Below are 25947 nucleotides of genomic sequence, written 5' to 3'. Positions count from 1 at the left end.
CCCCAGCTTCTTCCCATAATCCAAAGATGTGTAGGTTAGGTGGATTGGCCATGTTAAATTGGCCAAAGTGTCCAGGGATCTGCAGGCTAGATGGATTAGCCAAGGGAAATATAGGGAGGGAGGGAGGGTGGGTGGGTGGGTAGAGGGGAAGTGGGGCTGGATAGGATGCTCTTTGGAGGGTTAGTGTGGACTTGTCGGGCCAAATGGCCTGCTTCCATACTGTAGGGATACTAGGTATTGGGTGGGGTTAAAACAGACAAGGAAGACAGGAAACATACCTTCTTGCACCATAATTAAATCCACAGGCTTGAGCAGTGCCACAGTAATGCCCCTACCTCTGGGTCAGGAGGTTTGGATTCAAGTCAAGCAATAATATTGTCGATTAGAAAATATTGGTAATTTTTTCTGTGATAAATTGAACTGCTTATATTGGACTTGCACAATATTCCCTTGACTTATATTCAATATTCAACTTATTTTTCAAACATTTCCCTTTGCTTTCTTCCCAGAATGTGTTGACTCCTAGGGAATAACGTCCTGTGATAACTTGTCTAAGATACTAATCACTTACCCCGAGCCTAAACAGCAAATGTTGCTGCTTGATTTGATGGTGGTATTGTGATCTGAAGAAGAGTCATACTGAACTCGAAATGTTAACTCTGTTTCTTTCTCCGTGGGCGCTGCCAGGCCTATTGGGTTTGTTCCAGATTTTCAGCATCTGCAGTATTTTGCTTTTAAATATTGGTCGTCTGTTTTAAAAATGTTTGTTTCATAGCATGTGAGCATCACAGGCAAGGCCTGCAGTTTTTGTCTGTCCCAAACTGCCCTTGAACTGAATGGGTTGTTAGGTGTTTGTCGAGGGTACTTTAGAGTTATCCATATTGCTGTGGGTTTGGAGTTACATGCAGGACAGACCAGGTAAGGGTAGCAGACTTCCTTCCAAAAAGGAGCTATAAGCCTTGAGCCATATGGGGAGGCTGCAAAAACATGGGTTGTTTTCATTGGAGCAGCAGAGGTTGAGGCGAGACTTGATAGAAGATTATTAAATTGTGAGATGCATAGATAGGGTTGACAGTCAGAGTCACTTTCCCAGAGTTGAAATCTCTATTACTCGGGGGCACGCATTTAAGGTGAGAAGGGGAAGTTCAAAGGAAAGGGAGGGGCAAGTTTTTTTACAGAGAGTGGTAGGAGTCTGGAACGCATTGCCAGGGGTGGTGGTGGTGGCAGATAGGATAGGGGCATTTAAGGGACTTTTAGATAAGCACATGAGTATGCAAGGAATGGAGGGATATGGACCAAGAGCAGGAAGAAGGGATTAGTTTAATTTGGCGTCATGTTTGGCACCACATCGTTCCTGTGCTGTACAGTTCTGTGTTCTAAAGGACATTAGTGAACCAGATGAGTTATTACAATAGTCAGTGATAAAATACATTGTTATCATCACTGAGACTATCATTATATTCCAGATTTATTCTGTGATGGGATTCGAACTGATGTCTCCAGACAATTATTATTGACATCTAATTTAGCCAGGCTGGTCACATTGTCACTATGCCATAAATTTTTCCCCCCTCAGTAGGGCAACCCGCAAAGCCACTTGTTCCAAATTCTATCCACAGGCATACTCACAGTAATAGATGCTGGCAGATGAGTAAGTCTGTGCTTCCTGTCATCTTTGCACCAAGTCTTCATCCCCTGCTGACAATTCAATTATGCACAGAGTCATACAGCATGGAAATAGACCCGTCGGTCCAACCAGTCCATGCCGACCATAATCTCATTTCAAACCCACGATCATTTGAACAAGACAGTAACTCTACAGGAGCAGCTATATGGGATAACTATTGGCCAGCACCCCCATCCCTGGGCAATAGTTATCCCATGTAGCTAAGAAACAGACTTTCTCATCATAGAAACATAGAAGATTGGAGCATGACTAGGCTGTACTGCCTGTTGGGAGTTCACGGTGCGTAAATTGGCACAACATTTTCTCCATTTGAAGTGATATTTCAAAAGTACCTCATTCATTATAAAGCACTTTGGGATGCCACAGATTGGGAAAGGTGCTATATAAATGCGTGTCTTTCTTATTTTGATTCCTGTGATTATGGTCTGTTATAGCCATCAAATAGCCATCCCTGAGGATAAGAACTGGAGAATGTAAGAATGTTATAGTGTCATCTTGCACCTGAGGGCAGAATGGAGAGCCTAATGGATACCCATCACTGTAATTTGTGCACATTATTTAGCCTGATGTGTTAGTGTCACACTGCAGAAGCCCAGTATTGACAAAGGTGCCTCATTTCAGATGAGACATGTCTGATTGCAAGAGCGGCTGTAATGGATCGTATGATGCTTGTTGAATGTGAGCAGGATCCTAGGCAGAAGTTCCCTCCTGTTCATTCCATTTGAGATGGCTATGAAGAGAAGGTTTTTCTCTCTCAGAGGACCACAAGCACGTGGAATTCCCTTCTCTAGAGAGGCAGTGTCAGTGCCTATTTTCAAGACAGATAGATAGATAGATACAGGACCAACGAAGAAGTCAAAGGATAATGGGGGTGAGCAGGAATGTGCCGGTGAGGCTACAATCAGTTGATTTTACTGAATGGTGGAGCAGGCTTGAGGGGATCAAATAGTCTACTCTGCTCCTAAACGCCTTCACCAATTAATTAGTAATTAATCTTATTTTCTGCTTGTGATGTGTGTAAATTCGCAGTGCCACCTCTGAAGTTGAGAAACAGTACAATATAAATGCAAGTGCTTCTTCTTTAGTTGAAAAGTAATCTTTGGCCCCTTTATACTCCTCTCACTCTTTCCAATTTGACAGGTTCTGAGTGATCGCATGGTGAAGAATGTCAGGGCTGAGTTGTGGAAACTACCTCACATTCATACCCATTGTCAGTGTCAAGCATTCGCAGATCATTCATAGCATTGGTCGAATGATTCTGCCTTATGTCAGTCATCCGTGAGTGAACCTTACAGTGTGCTAACAAGGCGAAAAGCTGAGGTTGTGCAGCTTCTTTCACAAGGAGACCTTGTGACAATCCTCACTTAATCTGGAGAATTCCTCTCCCACTCCCTCAGTAGCTCACGTGACCATGTGTACAGTATCTGCCGATCTGCATACCCACTATTTGATGCCTTCCCTGCCCCAGTCAGGAGCCTGCCCAGCTCATGATGAGAGAACGGCTGCACTCACAAGACCCGCTGGTAATGCACTCCTCAGGTTCTCTTTGGAAATTTGTTAGCAGCGATGGTGTAATATTTATGTGAAATAATCGCAGTTGCTTTGACAACCATATTGAATCTGGATAGTAAGTGTCAACAGTTGACATTTCAGATCCTTGACATCATGCATTTTTAGCTCTCCTCTTTGGCATTCGAACATTCTATCACCAGTGAGATTAAGTTGGCAAAAGCAGAAGTGGGTCTTTCAGCCCATTGAGTCTCTCCACCATTCAATGAGATTCTGTCTAATCTGATTATTCTCAACTCCACTTTCCTGCCTTTTCCTCATTATCCTTGACTCCCTTTCTGATTAAAAATCCATCTCAATCCTGAGACCCAGCATCCATCGTAAATAATTTCACAGATTCAAAGGTGAAGTTGCTATAGTTTATAAGGGCTGCTCTTTCATAAAAGAGAGAGAAAGAGAGACAACTGGTGGTGGGCTAACCTGAGGGTCACAGGCAAAGGAAAAGGTGTAGAAGGAGAGTTCTTCATGTTGATTTCAGCCTGTGTGGGCACTGAGCCCATGCCATTGACATTATTAACTAGCTCTGTGGCCAACTGAGTTAATTGACACTACAGCCGCACAACCTTCCGAGACAAAAAATTCCTCCTTATTTTTGTCTTAAATGTGCAATCCCTTATTCTGAGTTGATTCCCTCTGGTCCTATTCTCCCACAAGGAGAAACAAACTTTCGACATCTACCCTGTTAAGTCCCCTTAGAATCTCGTATGTTTCAATATCTTTAATTCTTCTATATTCCAACAAGTACAGGCCAATCCACTTAACCTCTCCTCATAAGATAATCCTCCTATACCTGGTATAAGCCTAAAAAACCTTCTGTATGCTCCAATGCCTAAATACCTTTCCTTAGATATGGGGCCCAGAACAGTTCACAATATTCCAGCTCACACACAGTTCTGAGGAAGGGTCCCTGGACCCGAAACGTTAACTCCGTTTTCTCCTCCACAGATGTGGCCAGACTGCTGAGCATTTCCAGCAACGTTGCTTTTGTTCCTGACTTACAGCATCCGCAGTTCTTTTGGTTCTTATGCAATAATCCAGCTGTTATCTGACCAGTGCCTTGTATAGTTTTACCAAATTCTCCCTACTTTTATGCTCTATTTCCTTTGAAATGAAGTACAACTTTCCCTTTCCTATTACCCAGTGAACCTAGACGTGAGCTTTTTGCAATTTGCGGACAAGGACTCCCAAATCCCTCTGTTCCATAGTTTTCTGCTGGCCTTCTCCATCTAAATAATATTCAGTTCTGCTAGTCTTCCTGCCAAAGTGTATAGCCTTACATTTCCCCACATTATATTCCATCTGCCAAGTTTTTGCCCATTCACTGAACAAGTCTATATCCCTCTGCATTTTCTTTGTACGTTCCTCACCACTCAACTTCCCAAATATTTTCATATCATTAACAAACATGGCTACAGCACATTCACTTTCCTCATAAAAGTCAACATTATATTGTCAACAATTATGGTTCCAGCCCTGATCCCTGTGTCACACGATCGGGTACTGGTTGCCATTCTGAAAATGCATCACCTTATCTCAACTGTGTCTTCTTTTAGTTCAACAATTTTCTACCCATGTTAATAGAACTGCCTCCAACGTCATTGGCTTTTATCTTATTAATTAGCCTAATGTGTAGTACGTTACCAAATGCTTTCTGAAAATCCAAACGTATTATGTCCATGCTTCTTCTTTTCTATCCTACTTGTTACCTCCTCAAAGAATTCCAGTAGATTTGTCAAAGCGTGATTTCTCCTTCATGAAGCCATGTTGAAACTGCCTGATCATATTAGGTTTTTCTAAATGCTCTGATATTACATCTTTATAATGAACTCCAACATTTTTCTCAACAATAGAAGTTAAGCTAACTGACTTCTTTATTCATTCATTTGTGGTATGAAGGCGTCACATTTACTGCCCATCCTTAATTGCCCAGAAGGCAGCTAAGAGTCAACCATACTGCTGTGGGTCTGGAGTCACATGTAGGCCAGGCCAGGGGAGGATGGCATTTTCCTACCCTGAAGGGCATTAGTGAATCAAATGGGTTTTTCCCCAACAATTGGCGATGAATTCATGGTCATCATTGAACCCTTAATTCCAGAGTCTAAGGATTAATTTCAGTTTTTTTGATATTGAATCCGAATTCCACCATCTGCCATGGTGGGATTCAAACCCCAGGTCCCTGGAATGTTATTTCACTTTCTGGATTAATAGTCCAGCAATAATACCACTAGGCCATTGCCTCCCAACTGATTTATAGTTGCCTGTTTCTTGACTCCTTTCTTTACTAAATAAAGGTATTACATTGGTAGCTTTCCCCATCTTCTGGGGTCTTTCCAGAATCTAAGAATACCTGGAAGATTATTATCAGTGAATCCACTATCTTTGTTGCTACTTTCTTTAACATCCTAGATGTATCCCATCAGGCCCAGGGATTGTATTGGTCTTTAATTTTCCTGGCACTTTTTCTCCACCGCCGTCCATAATTCCCTAACAGATCATAAGGAATGGGCCCAATTTATCTTTTGGAAATCAAGATGAAATCAAGAGATGGAGGTGGCAGGTTTAATTATAGTACAGTTTGTCCATGGCTGATGCAATACCTTGACTGTCCTGATTATCTCTTGGGAAACCTCCTATCTTCCACTCTCTACAACTGCCTACTCATTCCAGGTTCTACTGCCTTCCTCTTAACTCACAATGTCCCATTCATCACCATGTGCAAGGATCTTCATTTGCTCCTGATCACTGCATATCTACAACTCCAAATCCAAAGTCTTCATCTCCAAATCCCTCCATGGCCTCACCCATTTCTGCAACATTCCAACATTGAGGTTCTCCAACTCTAACCTCTTGTATCCTTTCTTCACTACACCCTGGTTACCTGTGCCCTCACCTCTGTAAACTCTAAGTCTTTTTGCCTCTCCTTGTCCACCGTCCCCCACATTTACAAGAACAATTACACTTCAAAGGTACTAACAGGTTTGTCCTGCTGCCACCGATGTTTGTATTGTCTGCACAGTTTTGACTCTGTCAATCTGTCTAGGTGAACCCCTGCCCCTTTAGCTCTTGTGCGCTGGCTACCATGAGATTCTAGATTCTGGAGTCCTGGGAGCTGCACGGTCTTCAGTGTCAATGTGCTGTCTGAAGATCTGTGCCTTAACTAGTGTGACCATGGTCTGACACTTAAGAATTCTAATCAGTTCTTTTATTTACACACTATAGAACAGTGCTGCAGTACAAACGTCATTGTATTGTTAGAAATATAGATTCTCATTGTCTTAGTTAACAAGTTTTGAATCATTGTGGAGTTAAGAAAGGTGCTGTGAAAAATACAAATCCTTTATTAAGAAAACATCCCTTTGATCAAGCATATAGCAAGCTTTCTTAATATCTCCTGCTTTAGATCAGTGTCACTTGTGAGTCTGGCGATCCATTATGCGACAATACACATTATTCATTTCTTTGTTGCTTCTTTTGCCTGTTTTATCTTAAACCTGTGTACTCCAGCTATCGACTGTCCTGCCAATGGAAACAAATTCTCCCTCTCAATTATCAAACCTGTTGAACAGCTCGAATAAACGTCTCTTTCACCTTCTTTAAGCCTGATTTATCTCCCCATAATTGGAGCCCTGATCACCAGGGCCTTTCTAGGAAACCCTCTTTGTGGATTGGGGCTGTGTAGGTTTCAGAGCTTTCCTCCGTTATTCTTCCACGGGATGTGGATGTCACTGGCAACATTAATTCCTTGTCCCTTGAGTGGCTCACTGGTACTATTTCAAAGGGTAGTTCAGAGTTGACCTCATTGCTGTGTGTCCGGAGTCACATGTAGGTCAGATTAAGTCAGGATGGCACATTTCCTTCTCTGAAAGCCATTAGTGAACCAGATGGGTTTTTAATAATGAAAACATTAGTTATTTGCTCACCATTTGACGAGCTCTGTATTCTAGATATTGCTTCTTTAAAAAATAGGATTCAAGTTGCTACTTTGGCTAGATTTGAACACACAACCTCCAGAACATTAGCCTGAAGGCTTTGGATTACTACTCTGGTGATTTTACCGTTACATCACTGCCTCCCCTTAATTGAATGCAATAAACCAGTTAAGGTCTGCCCAATGATTAATAAAGGTTGCAGGTTGTTTCAATTATACACAAGGAGACTGCTGTCTAGCCGACTGTTCAAATCCAGACTCCCCACGTTTGGTGTCTGTCTCTTGTTTTGTGGTCTATATTTTTGCTGCTGGTTAAGAGAACTGGATTCAGTAACGCAAGTACCAAGAGTTGGTGTAGTTTCTTGGAATTTGAATTAAACATGCAATATGTAGAGAAGCAATTTTTGGACAGCTTGATCATGCTGTACTTGAGCTGTAATGGAATTGTAAGTACACCAGCAATATAAGATAGACATTTTGCTCACTCTATGGTTATTTTTTTAAAACAATTTTGCCATGTTAATCCTTACCTATGACTTTTATCTTTTCTGTTAGCACATGGTCAGCTCTGTCCAAACACCTACAGTTCCTACTGTCTTAATGGAGGCACCTGTTACATTCTAAGAACATCCTATCCATTCTGCTGGTAAGTCACATGTAGCTGTCAGTCTGTAATCAATCAGAATGAGACCCCAACAAAATCATTACATTGCATAGAGCGGGCATGGTGTTCCATACAGATTGAGGGAGAGGTAGGAGGTCCCTCTGTAGGAAATGCAAATTGAACTTTGACTTGTGTGATGAGAACCTGTCCTGTTCATTGTAAGGGACTGAAATTGAATGGCCTCACATTTAAAACATCGAAGATTGGAGCAAGAGTAGGCTGTTTGACCCCTTGATCCTGTTCCACTTGTCATTACAATCAAGGCTGATCATTGGGATCAATACCCTAATCCCACTGTCTTCCATGTTCCTTGATCCATTTAGCAACAAGAGCTACAGATGTCTCCTTCTTGAAAACACAATATTTTGCCCTCAACGGGAAGTGAATTCCCCAGGTTTACCAGTCTCTGGGTGCTGAGATTTCCATCATATCAGCCCTAAAAGGATTGCCCCCTTATCCTTAAACTATGACCTTCTGGTTCTCCCCACTATGGCGACTATCCTTCCTGCACCTATCTTGCTTAGTCTCGTCAGAATTTGATAGGTTTCTGAGATCCACCCTCATTCTTCTGAACTCTAGTGAATGCATATCTAACCAACTCAATCTGTCTTTGTATGTCAGTCCTGCCATCCCAGAAATCAGCCTTGCTGCATTCCTTCTGAAGCAAAGACATTCCTCCTCTGATAAGGAGACCAAAGCTGCACAGAATATTCCAGGTGTGGCATCACTAATGCCCTGTATAAGAACATTCTGTCTGTTCCATGAGCTAAGCCAGCAATTAGTACCCATCCCAACAATTCCCCTTGAGAAAATGGTGGTGAACTGTTTTTTGAACTGCTGCTGTACCATATGGTGTACATACACCCACAATGCTGTTAGGAAAAAAGAGTTCCTGGCCTTTGACTCAGTGATAGTGAAGGAACAGTGACATATTATTGGAATAGAAGGTGGGTTGAAGTGAGCATTGCAAGCAATGGTGTTCCCATGTGTCTGCTGCCCTTGTCCTTCTAGATGATGGATGCCATCAGTTTGCAACATGCTTTGACAGAAGCTTGAGGTGCTGAATTGCAACTTGTAAATGGTACACACTGTTGCCACTGCGCGCTGGAGGAATAGGGAGTGAATGTTTAAGAGTTGGGACATTAAGCGGAGCTTGTAAAGTCATTGTTGAGGTATCTTCTGGCATACCCTATGTTCAGGTCTGGTGACCCTGCTATGGGAAGGATATTATTAAGCTGGAAAGGGTTCAGAAGAGATTTACAAGGATGTTGCCTGCAATCGAGGGTGTGATTTTTTTTATATAAGGACAGACTGGGTTGGCTGGGATTTTTTTTCACAAGTGTAGGAAGTTAAGGGGTGACCTTTATAGAGGTTTATTAAATCATGATGGGTATAGAGAAGGTGCATGGTAAATGTTTTTTTTTTCTCCAGGTTGGGGAATTTCAAGACTAGTGGCATAATTTTAAGGTGAGAGGAGAGATTTTTAAAAAAGACATAGGAGCAATTTTTTGGACAGAGTGGCTTATTTGTTGGATGAACTTCCAGAGGAAGTGGTGGATGTTACAATTACAACTTCTAAAAGACATTTTAGATAAGCATGTGAATAAAAAATGTTTGGAGGGATATGAACCAAATGCAGGCAGGTGAGACTCTGTTAGAAGATAAGTTTGGAGCTGGATGAACACAGCAGGCCAAGAGATCTCTGATGGGTCTAGGCCCGAAATGTCAGCTTTTGTACTCCTGAGATGCTGCTTGGCCTGCTGTGTTCATACAGCTCCACACTTTGTTATCTTGGATTCTACAGCATCTGCAGTTCCCACTATCACTGAGACTAGTTTAGTTTGGGATTATGTTTGGCATGGACTGGTTGGACCAAAAGTCTATTTCGGTGCTGCATCACTCAATGAATCTATAAATGTGGTCTTGAATAAGTTGACTGCTTTATCCTGAGGTGTACTTGTGTTAATAGAGTTGCACTCACCCAGTAAAGTGGCGAGTATTGCTTCACACTCCTGACTTGTGCCTTTGTGAGATAATAAAGGTTTTGGAATGTCGAAGATCAGGAGTTGTCATCAATTCAAGCTTTGTCCTGTCATACATGTATTGCTGGGACTGGGTGGTCAGTTGAAAATTCAGAACTGAGGTTGATGGATTCTTTCTAGCTGCTCAATTCTTTATGGGATATAGGCATTACTGGCAAGATCCATCCTTAATGTAGTGACTTACTCAGCCATTTCCAGAAGGCAGTTAAGAGTCAACCACATTACTGGTAACCTGGAGTGTCTCAATGGCTAAACCTGCAGGCTTCACTGACTACTGTTACCAGCTAGGTTTTTGTCAATGTGGTCATAGCTTTATATTCAACATCTGTTTACGGAAATCAAAACCCACCAGCTACCATGACGGGATTTGAACCCTTGTCCCCCACAGCATTTAGATTATTGGACCAGCAATGCTACCTCTATACTACCATCTCACCTTGGAATTCAGCATTGTTAGGTGGAGTTAAGAAACAGTTCACTATGCTCAAAATGCATGCTTCTGTATGATTTTTTATTTGTAAAAGGGTATAATTTCACTGGAAGCTATTCAGATGCAGTTCACTTAATTAATTCTGAGGATGAAGGGTCTGCCGCAAGACAAAATGTTTTGAGGTTGGAGTTGACCAGAATGAGAGAAGGTCTTATTGCAATGTACAAGATCCTGAGGGGACATGACAGGGGTGACGACTGGAAAACTGTTTCCTCTTGTGGGAGAGACTCAAATATGAGGGTCTCACATTTAAGATGGGAATAGTGAAAAATATTTTCTTGCAGAGACTGTCTTTGGAAACCATGGAGCAAGTGTCATCTGGATTTATTCCATGCTGTGTTAGACTTTTTTGATGGACAAAGCAGTTGAGTTAATTTTTTTTAAAAAATGGAGTTGAGACCAAATCAGGCAGCCATAATCATTTCAAATTGCATAGCAGATCAAAGGGCCAAATGGCCTCCCCTTGCTCCTATGTTCCTAACAGGAGGGAGGGGTAAGTGTCAGATCCCATTTGCATGTTCCTGCATGAACCTTTCAGCTGAGCTCAACTCCACAATGTATATAGGTGATTTAACTGGTGTTAGCTGATACATGTAAATTACAGTAACCATAAAGTGATCCACACTGAGCCTCTTGTTCTGTTGAATGGGCTAATTCAGAGTAATATCTTCCCTAGGTGCGATAACAGTTTCCAAGGAAGCCGATGTGAAGAGTTCCTGCTACCGAGCCGTCAGTCACATAGGACTATAAGTCCATCATTGATCATTGTTATTGTGGGGGCCTTGATTATTGTATTCTCTATAGCACTCTGTGTAGCATACTTCTTCTGCAGGTTAGTATTCCTGGGTTAACTGTCAACATGACCTGCCTATAAAATGCGTGAGCATGGCTGGACTTGGATAGTGAGGAAGGGAACATGACAGTGGCAAGAGGTCTTAATTTTCCTTTGCTGGTAAATATTCTACTGACATCTTTTCATCATACATCCTAAGACCCAGCACATGACCTGCATTGAACCCTCTCTGAATCTTCAGCATCCTTCACCTTGTCTGAAACTGAGAATATTTGTTGGGTCTCAGACATTTCTCCGTAACACCAATGTTTCTGTTCATTGATGTATGGTAGTACAGGATTTGAATACTTTAATTTTTGGGGGAACAATAGTTCTCAATTGCGTAATCCATGGTAGCCTTGCAACCAATTAGTGTTGACATGCCAACCAATCAACACTGTTTTCCTTTTATGTAACTTGTTGCTCCTTTTGAAATTTGGGATTCTTGTGTTGTCCTGATGAGTGATGAAGAGAAAAAATCAGCAGCATATCCCTTTGTTCAGCAAGACATTGTTGTATGTTAGACTGGACAGAAAAGACCTTGCATTTATTTATCCTCTTTCACAACTTCAGGATATCCCAAAAGTGCTTTACAGACAAAATTTAGGTACCTTTTTGAACCGTGGGAAATGCAGTATGAACTAACTCTACAAAGGCCAGTACCCCATCACAAGTCAGCCTTTGTTTACACATGCAAAGTACATGACACTGAGCCACACCCTAGAGTGAACAGAATCCCTGACACTCCCATTTATATCTGTCAGTCAGTGCTCCCTGATTGGACCAGGTTAACAGCCCCAAGCAGAGAACACAGATTCAATGATAAGTCACCTAGCTGACGTCATTCCAACCTCTACACAGTAAATATGTGCTCAGCGAACTTCCACAAGCAACAGTTAAATACAGCTCTACATAATCCATCTTAGTGTTGGGTGAGGGATTCCTGTCAGTCAGGGCACTGGGACAACTCTACTGATGGTCTCTGCATTAGCCATGTGATCCTTCACATCCATTTGCCAGGGCAGATAGGGCCTTGATTTAAAGTTTCATCTGAAAGGGGGCGATTCCAACAGTTTTATTTTCCCCTTCTATGGGACATATCCCTATGGGATGTGGGTATCACGTTTGTTGACCATCTCTAATTAATTGCTCTTGAACAGAGTGGCTTGTTATTGCTGTTTCAGCAGAGTCGGCCACAATAGTCTGGAGTTACATGTAGGCCAGGCCAAATAAAGACAGCAGATTCCCTTCTTTAAGGGACATTACTGGAACAAATGATGCCTGGCAATGTTTTTGTAGTCACCTGGTTTTATGATTGCATGTTTTATTGAATGAATTCAAAAGCCATCAGATGTCATGGTTGGACTTGAAGTCACCTCCCCAGGGCAATGGGGAGCTAGACCACAATGCCAACAAATCCCCAAGCACTGTAATTGTCGGCCTGGATTTTGTGCTGAAGCCCACAGTGTGGGAATTGGGCACACAACCCTCTGACTGAGGCTCTAGTGTCACACGCGGGCACCACAGTGTCACCAGGATGGTTCACCACGGGTGGAGAAATGTTGGATTAAACAGCACCTGTAACAGAGCTACAGGTTCCCAAGGAGCTTCGCAGAAACATTATCAAGGCAATTTTGACATCGAGTTACAATAGGACAGCCAAGAAAAAGTGTATCGAAGATAAAGTTTATAGAGTCACAGAGCTGTACAGCGTAGAAGCAGACCCTTTGGTCCAACTCATCTTTGCTGACCAGATATCCTAAATTAAATCTAATCCCATTCACCAGCATTTGGCTCATATCCTCTAAACTATTCCTATTCACATACCCATCCAGATGCCTTATAACAGGGAACATCTTAAAGGTGGAACAGGAAATAAGTTTGAGAGCTGGATACGTTTAGGAGGGTGATTTCAGATTTCAGAGCTCAGGGCTGGTCAAGGCACAACCATCAACAGTTGGAGCGACTGAAATGCTGGCTTGCTTAAGAGATCAGAAATGGAGGAACACAGAGGCTTGTAGGTCTGGGAGAAAATACAGGGATAGAGAGGGGTGAAGTCACAGAGGCACTTCGAAGCAGAGGTAGGAATTATAAAACTGAGATGCTTCCAGACTGGGAGCTAATAAACACAGGGGAAATGGCTGGTCAGGGCTTGGTGTGAGTGAGGATCTGGACACCAGAGTTTTGGATATTCTGAAAAAAGTCCGCACACATACCACCCCAAGATATCACAGAATACTCTTTGCAGAATTGCACTGTTTCACAGTGAGCGCTGAAGACAAATGTTATATACATGAACTTTTCACAGCTTCTTGCATTTACAGGAAATGGAGACAAAAACGAAATAACCAGAGGAACACCAGCCTGTACTACGCAGTGACGGCACGTAGAGCGATCAACGTCAGGGAGATTCTGTCGGTCAGATCTGGCATCAAAAAACAAGATGTGGATTCCAGACCTGTTTAGACTCCTGAGGAGGGCATGTTTTAGGTGACAAGTGTTGAAGTGGGTGGCCCTTGTGAACTGCTGCAGGGAATCTCTCCTGGAGTGAATGAACAAACTGTTTGAGATGATCATTGACCAGTGTGCCCTCTTGCCCAGATCCTTGGTAACAAGGGCCTCCATTTTCATGCCATATCTGATTCTTAAGGGGTTTGACAGATAAATGCTGAAAAGATGTTTCTCTCCTCATGGGAGACTCTAGAACCAGGCATCATAGTCTCAGAATGAGGGGTGACAGTTTATGGATGATTTTCTTCTGTCAGAGGGTTGTGAGTCTTTGAAACTCCTTGCCACAGAGAGCTGTAGGGATAGAGTCTTTGTTTATATCTGAAGCTGAGATAGCGAGATAGATTTTTGATCAGTAGGGAAATTAAAGATTATGGCAAGAAAGTGAATGTGAGGACTAGCATTGGATCAGCTGTGATCCTATTGATTAGTGGAGCAGGCTCCAGCCTCAGCCTACTCATGTCCTATTTCTTATAGTCTTTGTATTTTTCTCGAAACACCTCTGCTGCTCCACCTCAGTTATAAAACTCACTTATTTTACCAGTGATGAAACATTTGCGACAAAAACAAAATGTTTTGGAGAAGCTCAGCGGGTCTGGTGGAATCTGTGGAGAGAGGAAACAGAATGAATATTTTGAGTCTGATAGGATGAAACATTTGCAGCTGCAATTAACTTTTTGTCAGTGCCTTACCAGTTCCTGGATTTGCCTGAAAGACTCAAAAACAGATCGTCCTTGTCAGCCATCTGATGTGTACATTTGTAGGAGAACAACTGAGGCATTGCCCAACTGTTAAACAGTGATCACGCTATATGGTTCATGCATATTCTACTTAATTCAAATGGTGTCTTTATGTCTTGCTATCTTCCCTGAGATCTCTTGGACAAGGATTGGGATGTTACTTCAGTTGGCCAGTGAGCATGTACTTGGACCCACATAGCCTGCCTCCACCTCCACATGATCCAACTCCACCACCATCCCTGTTCATGCGCTGCTGAGATCCTAATCCTTGCTTTTCTTTCCTCCAGATTTGAAAACTGCAGTTTACCCTTGGCTGGCCTTGTATCTTCCAGCCTTTATAAACTGGAGCTCATCCAAAACTCCACTGCCCATATCCTGACCTGTATCAAGTGCCATTCGCCCATCACTTGGATCAAACAGGGGACCTTCAAGCAATCGGAGAAATTCTTAGCCTAGTTAATAAAGCAGTGACTTTCTTTGTCAGTCTGGCATTATATAATTCAGCTTTATAATATAGTCGTTTTTAACTTTTCCACTTTCTTCTGGTCTATCAGAGTCTATTCTCAACAGAAACATTGCTTTAAGCATAAACTCTTTTATTCTTTATTGGCTGTGGGCATCGTGATCTGTATCCACTGTCCATCAGTAACCACTTTGAGAGCAACAGAGCTACATGTAGGACAGACTGAGTAAGAATGGCTGATTTCTTTTCCTCAAGGACATTAGTGAACCCAGAAAAGCTTTTGAAAAATTGATGTTAATTTCTTTATTATTTTTATCAGGGTTAGCTTCAAATCCCAGATTTATTATTAGACTGAAACTAAATTCCATCAGTTGCTGCGGTGGGATTTGAACCCACATCCCCAGGATTACTAGCTCATTGTCATTCTCACCACCTCCTCCAGAGATATCTGGCTGATGCTTGAGGGCCAACATCTCGTCTGAAAGCGGGTGTTTACAGGGTAGCAGGAGGCTGTTTGAAAGAGCTAACCAGTTGGCTCGAAAGGCTTTACCAGAAGCCCTGCAATATTCTTTTCCATTCAAATGTTTATTCAATTCTCCTTTGGAAACTATGGTCTGATCTGATTTCTCCATCCTTTCAAGATTCTGTATCCAGACAATAACTCACTCAATAAGAAAATATGTCACATTTCCTTACTGATCTTTTGTCAATTATCTCAGGTCTGTGCCTTTTGTTTAATGGCCCTTTCAGCAGCAGAAACAGTTCCTCCTTATTTGCACTAATTTTAAACAGTTCCCTTTAATTGTTTCGCTTACCTTACCTACTTGTAGAAAAACAATCACAGTTTATTTAATGATCTGTTTGAATTCAAACTCAAACACTTGATTCATGACATAGCGTCATACAACACGCAAACAGACTCTTCGGTCCAACTGGTCTGTGCCGACTGTAATCCCAAACTAAATTAGTCTCAGCTCCTGACCCATATCCCCCCAAACCTTTCCTATTCAAGTACTTATCCAAATGTCTTTTAAATGTGTAACTGTACCAACATCCATCACTTCCTCAGGAAGTTCATTTCACACGTGAACTGCATGAAAAAATTTCCCCCATGTCTTTTTTAAATCTTCCTCCTCTCACCTTAAAAATGCACCCCTTAGACTTGAAATCCCCCATCCTAGCGAAAGAACACCCTATCTGTACCCCTCATGATTGTATAAACTTCTATCAGGTCACCTCTCAATCTCTTACATTCCAGTGAAAAAACTCCCAGCCTATCCAGTCTTTCTTTATAACTCAAACTTTCCATACCAGTAATACCCTGGTAGATCTCTTCTGAATGCCCTCCAGCTTAATAATATCTGCCCTATAACTAGGTAACCTGAACCAAACACAGTACAGCATAAGCGGCCTCACCAATGCCCTCTACAATCTCAGCAATTGACTTCCCAATTCCTAAATTTGATGGAATGAAGGCAATTATGCTAAACGCCTCTTTAACCACCCTGTCTATATGTAACACAAAATTCAAAGAATTATGTACCTGAACCCTGTGTCCTTCTGCTCTACAACACTACTATTAATTGTATAAGTTCTACCCCTATTTGTTGCACCAAAATGCAATACCTTGCATTTATCCAAATGAACTCCATCCGCCATTTTTCAGCCCATTGACCCATTTGATCAAGATCCCTTTGTAATCTTAGGAATCCTTCTTCACTGTCTACAATGACACTAATTTTGATGAATGTCTCTGCACCCTCCATTTCCTTAACATTCTTCCTAAAGTGTGTTGCCCAGACTTGAGACGCAATACTCTATTCAAGTTGGGACCAAGCCATTACTGTACAAAGACTTAGCATAACTTGCCTCCTTCTACTGACTGTGATTAAAAGAACCGTTAGATAGATGCGTATGGTGTCAACAATGAACAACATTTAACTCAAAGATCTCATTAATCTGTTTACATCTCAAGTTGCTGTCGCCAACCGACCTTGGCTTTATGATCTGAAAAGTATTTACCAAAGGAACAACTCGGTTATTTTCCAAATCTCCAAGCCTACTTCAAAGCAAAAATACAGGTTGATTCTGATCAAGTTGCCCGGGTTTTGTGAGTTGGTTTGCTAAGGCCCGAATGTGAGGTAGAGTGGAGGTGATGGGCATCTTGTCCACAGACGCAGTTTGTACACATTGTCAGATGTCTGAAAGGCACTGGCAAATTCTATAATATCCATTAACTATAGGATTAAGCTCCTATTTAGAGAAAATGATAGTGAAAACAAAACAATTACAAAGAAGGCAGAACTGTATAGCACAGGAACGTGCCCTACAGCCCACAATGTTGTGCCGAACATGATACCAAATAAAACTCATTCCTTCTGCCTGTCCTTGGTCCAGATCCCTCCATTCCTTGCATATTTATGTACTTACCTAAAAGTCCCTTAAACGTCCCTATCATGTCTGCCTCCACCACCACCCCTGGCAGTGTGTTCCAGACACCTACTAATCTCTGTGTAAAAATCTTGCCCCTCACATCTCCTTTGAACTTTCCCCCTCTCAGCTTAAATGCGTGCCCCTTAGTACTGGAAGTTTCAACTCTGGGAATAAAGATTCTGACTATCAACCCTGTCTATGCTTCTCCTAATTTTATAGACTTCTGTCAAGTCTCCCCTCAGCCTCTGCTGCTTCCTGGGAAAACAACCTGAGTTTTTCTATTCTCTCCTCGAATATTATCAATGAATATAATTTCAAACCCCCAGCACTGTACCATTGTTGTATAAAGTCATAGTGTTTACTGCAGATAGGCAGGATCTTCAGCCCATCATTGATCCATGATTCTAATTTGATTTCCCAGCACTTGTCCCTCATAGCCTTGTCTGCTATAGTGTATTAAGTGTTCATCTAAATAATTCTTAAATGTTGTAATGGCTCTCACCTTTACCACCCAGAGTCGGGCAGTGAATTCTAGATTCCCACCACCCTCTAATAAAAGGATTTCTCCTTAAATCCCCTCTAAATCTCTTGCTTCCCACCTGAAATGTAATATGCCTGGTAACTAACTTCTCTACTAAGGGAAAAAAACTTAATTTTCACTGACCCTGCATACACCACTCTCAAATTTGTAGACTCGGTCATTCTCTGCTTGATTGCCTCTAGCAATGTCAACAAGATACGATGCAGGAACTCAGCAACCCTCCTTTGACAGCTCCTTGCAATCCAAAAATCTCCATCACCTAGGACAAGGGCAGCAGACACATGAGAACTTTGATACCTACTAATTCACTTTCAAGACACGCAACATCCTGACTTGGGAACTAGACTTGCCATTTCTTCCCTGTTGCAGAGTCAAAAACCTGGAACTCCCACCCTACAGAACTGTGTGTGTTGCTACATTTCAAGGGCCACAGTTGTCAATCACCATCATCTTCAGTGGGGCAATTAGGGATGGGCAAGAAATGCTGGCCATACAGTGATGCCCACATCCCTTGAACAAATAAAAGAAAAACTCTCAGAGATGATGCCTCATGACACTGTACCAACTCCAGGAATTCCTGTAAAAATCAACAGAGGCCTTACGCCTTATCAATTCTCTTTCTTTACATCTTCAGTGTTCTTACAATCAACTGATTGTTTTTTTTTCCCATCAACAAATCACCTGTGACATTTTTCCATCCATTAAACAACACCAGTAAGTCATGTGTTTTCCAACTGATGAACAATCAATTCTCTTCATAACTCATTCATTCATGGTTCATACAGTGAATAGTTAGGGTATGGAATGTAAAGCCTGGAAGTGGGGTAGATGCAGGTTCAATTGAGGCATTCAAGGATGTGTTGGATGCTTCTTTGGATAAAAATGATATGCAAGGATATGGAGGAAAAGCAAGAGATTGGCAATAGGTAATGATGCTCATTTGAAAGGGCTGGCATGATGGGCTGAATGTCTCCTTCTGCGCTGTAATAGTGTTGGGATTCTGAGATGTGGGTATCATTGCCAATGGGGGCATTTATTGCCCATCCCTAATTATATTGAGCAGGCTTCTTAGGCTTCAGAAATCCATACTGTGAATGTGTTTGCATACTATTGTTTGTTCGGAAGTTGCAGGGATTTTGATCACAATCTCAGCTGATATACTTCCAACAATATTTTCATTCTGCTCACTTGAGCCTGGGATCTTTCTCATGGCTTTGTTCAGTTTGCCACATTGCCAAATGAGTCATCAGGCAAGCCACTGATACATTAGACTCTCAGTGGGTATCTTTAGTCTTGTTTGCATTTGTGTACTTTGTGTATTTTTAACGTATTCAATTCTAATTCTTTTCTGAAGATAAACAATGCTGTTTTGCATCTTATCAAATATAAATTTCTGCACAGCATGAGAACATCAGAAATCAGAGAGGAAGTAAGCTATTCGGCTCATCAAGACTGCTCTGCTGTTCAACATGATCATTGCTGACTTTCTGACACAACCTCACTTTCTTGCCTGTTTCACAAATCTCTTCATTCCTGGTCTGGCCTTGAATATACTCTAATGATACAGTCTCACCAGCCCTCTGGGTACAGAATGCAAATTTTCACAATTCTCCAACTGAAGACATTTCTCTACATCTTATGCTTAAATGATCCACCCTTTATCCTGAGACTGTGCCCCTGTATTCGAGATTCCCCAACTCAGGGCAACAATCAATCATTCAGTGTCTGCTTTGTCAGTCCCTTCAGAATTTTGTGTTTCAATTAGATAAAATGTCATTCTTCTGAATTGCAATACGTATTATCCATTATAAATAGAAATCAATCTTACGCACTTGCAGGTTTTGTCTCTGCAAAACCCTAAGTCTTTGTGTCATCTTTTTTTTCAAATCACACTTCTTTGTCAAGTTTTGTCATAATGAATTTCTATGGAAACTTGTCACATCGTAATTACCTTTCCCATCAAATGCAGCACTATAGCATCTTTGTTGCACCCTCCTACATTTGCAATCTGTACAGAAGACTATCTGCTTGTGTCCAGCAATCTCTACTTCACAGATTCTCGAATTTCTGACTTATTTTATAGAGTCATAGAGTTGTACAGCCCAGAAACACACCCTTCAGTACAATTCGTCCATACTGCCCAGATATCTTAAATTAATCTCGTCCCATTTGTCAGCATTTGGCCCATACCCCTCTAAACCCTTCCTATTCATATACCCATCCAGATGCCTTTCAAATCTTGTAATTGTACCAGCCTCCATCACTTCCACATAAGAAACAAACGAGAGGCAAAAGTAGATATTGGGCCGCTCCAAATTGATGCTGGAAGGCTAGTGATGGGAGATGCCAACAATTAAGGAGAGCCAGGGAACAGAGTTGAGTACGGTAGGCATTACAAAAGAGAGAGTGCTAGAAAAGCTAAAGGGTCTAAAAATTGATAAATCTCCTGGCCCCGATGGGCTACATCCTAGAGTTCTGAGGGAGGTGGCTGAGGAAATAGCGGAGGTTCTGGTCGTGATCTTTCAAAACTCACTGGAGTCAGGGAAAGTCCCAGATGATTGGAAAATTGCTGTTGTAACTCCCTTGTTTAAGAAAGGATCAAGGCAAAAGATGGAAAATTATAGGCCGATTAGCCTAACCTTGGTAGTTGGTAAAATTCTAGAATCCATTGTCAAGGACGAGATTTCTAAATTCCTGGAAGTGCAGGGTCAGATTAAAACAAGTCAGCATCATTTTAGTAAGGGGAGGTCGTGCCTGACAAACATGTTAGAATTCTTTGAAGAGGTAACAAGTATGTTAGACCAGGGAAACCCAGTAGATGTTATCTATCTAGACTTCCAAAAGGCCTTTGATACAGTGCCTCACGGGAGGCTGCTGAGCAAAGTGAGGGCCCATGGTGTTCGAGGTGAGCTACTGGCTTGGATTGAGGATTGGCTGTCTGACAGAAGGCAGAGAGTTGGGATAAAAGACTTTTTTTTGGAATGGCAGCCAGTCATGAGTGGTGTCCCGCAGGGTTCAGTGTTGGGGCCGCAGCGGTTCACCTTATATATTAATGATCTGGATGAAGGGACTGGGGGCATTCTGGTGAAGTTTGCCAATGATACGAAGATAGGTGGACAGACAGGTAGTACTGAGGAGGTGGGGAAGCTGCAGAAAGATTTAGACAGTTTAGGAGAGTGGTCCAGGAAATGGCTGATGAAATTCAACATGAGTAAATGTGAGGTTTTGCACTTTGGAAAAAAAATACAGGCATGGACTATTTTCTGAACGGTGAGAAAATTCGCAAATCAGAAGTGCAAAGGGATCTGGGAGTGTTGGTCCAGGATTCTCTAAAGGTTAACTTGCAGGTAGAGTCTACAATTAAGAAAGCGAATGTAACGTTGTCGTTTATCTCAAGAGGGTTGGAATATAAAAGCAGCGATGTGCTTCTGAGGCTTTATAAGGCTCTAGTTAGGTCCCATTTAGAATACTGTGTCCAATTTTGGGCCCCACACCTCAGGAAGGACATACTAGTCCTGGAGCGTGTCCAGCGGAGATTCACACGGATGATCCCTGGAATGGTAGGTTTAACGTATGATGAACAGCTAAGGATCCTGGGATTGTACTGATTAGAGTTTAGAAGGTTGAGGGGAGATCTAATAGAAACTTACAAGATAATGTATGGTTTAGAAGGGGTGGACGCTAGGAAGTTGTTTCCGTTAGGTGGGGAGACTAGGACCCGTAGGCACAGCCTTAAAATTAGAGGGGGTAAATTTGAAACTGAAATGAGACGACATTTCTTCAGCCAGGGAGTGGTGGGCTTGTGGAATTCATTGCCGCAGAGTGCAGTCGAGGCCGGGACGTTGAATGCCTTCAAGGCAGAGATCGACAAATTCTTGATCTCAAAAGGAAACAAGGGCTACGGGGAGAGTGCAGGGAAGTGGTGTTGAAATGCCCATCAGCCATGATTTAAATGGCGGAGTGGACCTGATGGGCCGAATGGCCTTACTTCCACTCTTATGTCTTATGGTCTTTTGGTCTATTCACATACGATCGTTTGTGTGCAAAAGGTTCCCCTTAGGTTCCTTTTAGATCTTTACTCTCTCAACTTAAACCTATGTGCTCTAGTTTTGGACTCCCCTGTCTTTGGACTTTGGCTGTTCACCTCATTCATGTCCCTCATGATTTTATAAACCTCTATCAAGTCTCGAGGGAGTGCAGCAAAGGTTTACCAGGCTGATTCTGGGGATGGCAGGTCGGACATCTGAGGGGAGATTGACTAAGTTGGGATTCTTTTCGCTCAAGTTCAGATGAATGAGGGGGGAATCTCATAGACTTATTAAATTCTAACAGGACTGGACAGGATAGATCCAGGGAGGATTGTCCTGATGGTGGGTGTGTCCTGAACCAGGGGTCACAGTATGACAATTTGGGGTAAGCAATTTAGGATGGAGATGAGGAGACATTCCTTCACCCAAAGGGTGGTGACCCTGTGGAATTCATTACCACAGGAAGTAATTGATGCCAAAATATTGAATATATTCAAGAGGTGACTAGTTATAGCACTTGGGGTGAATGGGAGCAAAGGTTATGGAGAGAAAGCAGGATTAGGCTATTGAGTTGGACAATCAGCCACAACCATAAAGAATTGTGGAGCAGACTCAAAGGGCCGAATGGCCTCCTCCAACCCCAACTTCTATGTTTTCTATGTTTCACTCCTCAGCTCTGACACACCAGGGAGAACAGCCACAGCCTATTTGCTACATCCCTATCGCTCAAACATTCCAACTTCAGCAACAACCTCGTAAATCTTTTCTGCACCCTTTTCAAATCAAACAACATCTTTCTTTGACTATCAATGATGTAAATTATTTTTTTTTAAAAAAACAGAATATATGCTCTAAAGTTGGGGACACACTAACCCTGAATACTACGATCTGACAATTAAGCCTTACCCAAAAGCTACTTGCAAAAACTACTTTCACATTGTAGGGTGCTATGTGTTCCTTTTCCCACATGCAAATTGTTGGAGTTATTAGAAAGATAACAGAATTCAACCACTATGGTTGGCCCAGTGATATTATCGCCAGACTATGCATCCAAAAACTCAACTGATGTCTGGGTACCCGGAGCGTGCCAAACATGAATTCAATTAAAAAAACCTGATGACCATGAAATGATTGTCAGAACAAAAACCCATCCGGTTCACTAATGCCCTTCAGGGAAGGAAGCTGCCATCCTTAACTGGTCTGGCTTACATGTGACTCCAGACCCACACCAATTTAATTGACTCTCAATTGCCCTCTGAAATAGCCGTGCAAGCCATTCAGTTGTATTATTCACTACAAAGTTTCTTTAAAGGGAAGAGTGGAAAGTGATAAATGCTGGTCAGTTAGTGATGCCTACATCCCCCAAATGAGTTTTTAAAAAGCCTAACTTTGCAATCTTATAAGTAATAGTTACCAAGAATGGAGACCGGAATATTTTTCAGGCAGAATTGTCAGGAGCTTGATTTGATGTGGTGGATGCCGAAATCATAAATAAATTTTGAAGAGTTGAACAAGTACTTGAGGATGAGGAACTTAGGAGTTACAGCCAAAATCAGTGTTGCTATCAGCGTACAGTTCTAAACAGAGAAAAAGACACTAATAATGTGATCTATTTACATACATTTATTTTAAACTGTTCCTCTATTATAAAAAGAAAGTTAATGAGTGTAATTAGCCATTTTAATTATAGTAACAAAAGTGCTTCCAATTCAGATAATGATCTCTGATCTAACAACAAACAGGTCACACCTGCTACAAAGCTGCAGTTATCCCATCATGCAGTATCCTCACACACAGGGACTGCAGGCTAAGATTAGAAATTGTTAGCGACAATGGGGCTAACATCAGTTGCTACCTCTAGTTTGACTAATGCCTGCAGGCTTTGACATGCGACCTCCCAACTCCAATGGTCTGGCCTCATCAGAGATTTTCCCCTGCCATCTCCATAATTAATAAATTGAAAGTATCCCAAGAAAATGAAAAAGAATACATTTGTAACGCCTTCCTTAATATCCAGCAGCTGTAAACACAAAATTATGCAGAAAAGATTAGAGATTTATTTATTTAATGAATATACAAATTTCTGAAGACAAGCGGTAGTCTCCTCATTTGCTAAATTTAGCGTGATTAGTTTGCCACTTATTCGGGGGGTGGGTGGGGGGAGTGTGTTCCTCTACAACGTGTAGCATTGTATGTGTCTCTTTCTGAATGAATAGGCATTTGTCCTGAAATTCCACTGGAGGAGGCAGGCTATGTGGGAGCCCTGGCTTGTCTTGAATCTGTTTAGCAAGGATCACTCTCTCCATGGTGGTTCAAACCCCACCATCTGACTGATGGGTTTTTTGCAAAGAATTGGTTAGTGACTTCCTATGCTTCCCATTCCTTGACCCAAAGGATGTCTGTGTGTGGCACTGATTTGGGAAGGTTGCTCCACAAACAAAAATTTGTTTCACTCGGATTTGTCAGGATCTCTGTCTGAGGTGGTGGAGGAAGCTGATGTCATTAATACATTTTGGAGGAAGGTGGACAAGTACTCGAGGATGGCCAAAAGCAGGGGTGCAGAATCTAAGAAATACTCATTCCAAAAGTCAGCACCAGCACAAGGGGCTGGATCGTCCCTTCTGGGCTCTTAAGTTTCTACAATATTTCTCCCAGGTTAATTGAAGAACTCAATTATATATAGTTATACATTTATGTAGCAGTTTCCATGACCAAAGTACATCTCAAAGCACTTTACAGCCATTAAAGTACTTTTTTTAAGTGTAGTCTCTGTTGTAACATTTGACACAGCAGGTAACATTCGTTCAGCAAATCCTCCAGAGACCAACGTAGTAATAACCTGTTTTAAGTAATACCATTTGAGGTCTAGATATTGGCCAGGAACTGGGGATAATTCCCCATTTCATTAAAATGGACTTGTTACATCCACCCAAGCAAGCAGATTGGTCTCAGTTTAACTGACCCTACTGCATGCCCATCAATGCCCATGGGATTGATCTTCAATTCCTGGAGATTTTCAGGCAATTGTGGATGGTTTGCAATCCCAAGACCATCCATTCACTTCTGGTTGGACAATTCCACAGATTTGAAAATGATTTGCCTCCATTTCAGTTTCAGTGGACACAGTCAACTGGTAAATTGTGTGGAAGATTGGCAGTCTTTGTTACTTACAGGACAGGTAGCATTTAAAGGATTGGACATATAGGGAGCTTAGAGGTCTGTGTGCTCTCCCTGACACCTCAAATTTGCTCCTGAGAAGGTAGTGTATGTAAAGTCACTTGAGAGGAGAAAGATTTGAGAGAGACCAGAGCAGCAACATTTTCACACAGGGGGTGGTTAGTATGAAGAATGAACTGCCCGAGTAACTGGTACATGCAGGTACAATCACAACATTTAAAAAACATTTGGACAGGTATGTGAATAGGAAAGATTTAGAGGGACATGGGCCAAACACAGTAAATGGGACGAGTTTAGTTTGGGAACTTGGTCAACCTGGTCAAATTGGATTAGATGGTGTTTCCATGTTGTATGACTCTTGAGTATTAATCCAGAGGGCCAGGCTGACACTTTGGGAATAAGTCCCAATAATGGTAACTGGTGGAATCTAGTCAATTATTAAATCTGAAATTAAAAGCTGATCTGCAATAATGACCACACAATTATCCAATTGTTGTAAAAACCCATGTGATTCACTAATGGCATTCAGAAGGAAAAAAATGTCATCCTTTCCTACGTGGAATTTCAGAATCAGGAACGTGGCTGATTCTTAACTGCCCTCTTAAACATTTAAGTAAACCACCCAGTTCAAGGACAATTACTGATAAATAATAAACATCGCCCTTGCCAGTGATTCCCAAATTCCATGAAAGAACAGCCCTCATTTTTGGTCAGTTGTAACACAGGAACTGACAGGAGACTGTGGGAATGTTCAAACTTCTCAGGGATTCCCGTAACATTGCTAAAGCATTTTTTCTGTCCCCCCGAGAGTGTCCAGCTACACAACCATAAAAGGCTGGAAGAAT

General features: G+C 41.8%; 1 protein-coding gene across 2 annotated transcripts in view; it reads left to right on the top strand.

Annotated features, from left to right (window-relative positions):
- LOC125446727 (pro-neuregulin-4, membrane-bound isoform-like) overlaps positions 1-13715 on the top strand; it is a 51651-nt gene extending 37936 nt beyond the window's left edge. For both annotated transcript variants that reach the window (XM_048520486.2, XM_059640193.1), the window contains exons 3-5: positions 7740-7830; positions 11057-11212; positions 13537-13715. In XM_048520486.2, the coding sequence (XP_048376443.2) occupies positions 7740-7830; positions 11057-11212; positions 13537-13678 (389 nt within the window). In that variant the 3' untranslated portion in view covers positions 13679-13715. The remainder of the gene's footprint in view (positions 1-7739; positions 7831-11056; positions 11213-13536) is intronic.
- Positions 13716-25947: the final 12232 nt, after the last annotated feature.

Source organism: Stegostoma tigrinum, chromosome 36 (assembly GCF_030684315.1).
Source record: "Stegostoma tigrinum isolate sSteTig4 chromosome 36, sSteTig4.hap1, whole genome shotgun sequence".
Lineage (NCBI taxonomy): Eukaryota > Metazoa > Chordata > Chondrichthyes > Orectolobiformes > Stegostomatidae > Stegostoma > Stegostoma tigrinum.
The sequence above is the reverse complement of the archived record's forward strand: the minus strand, read 5'-3'. Positions and strand labels throughout refer to the sequence as shown.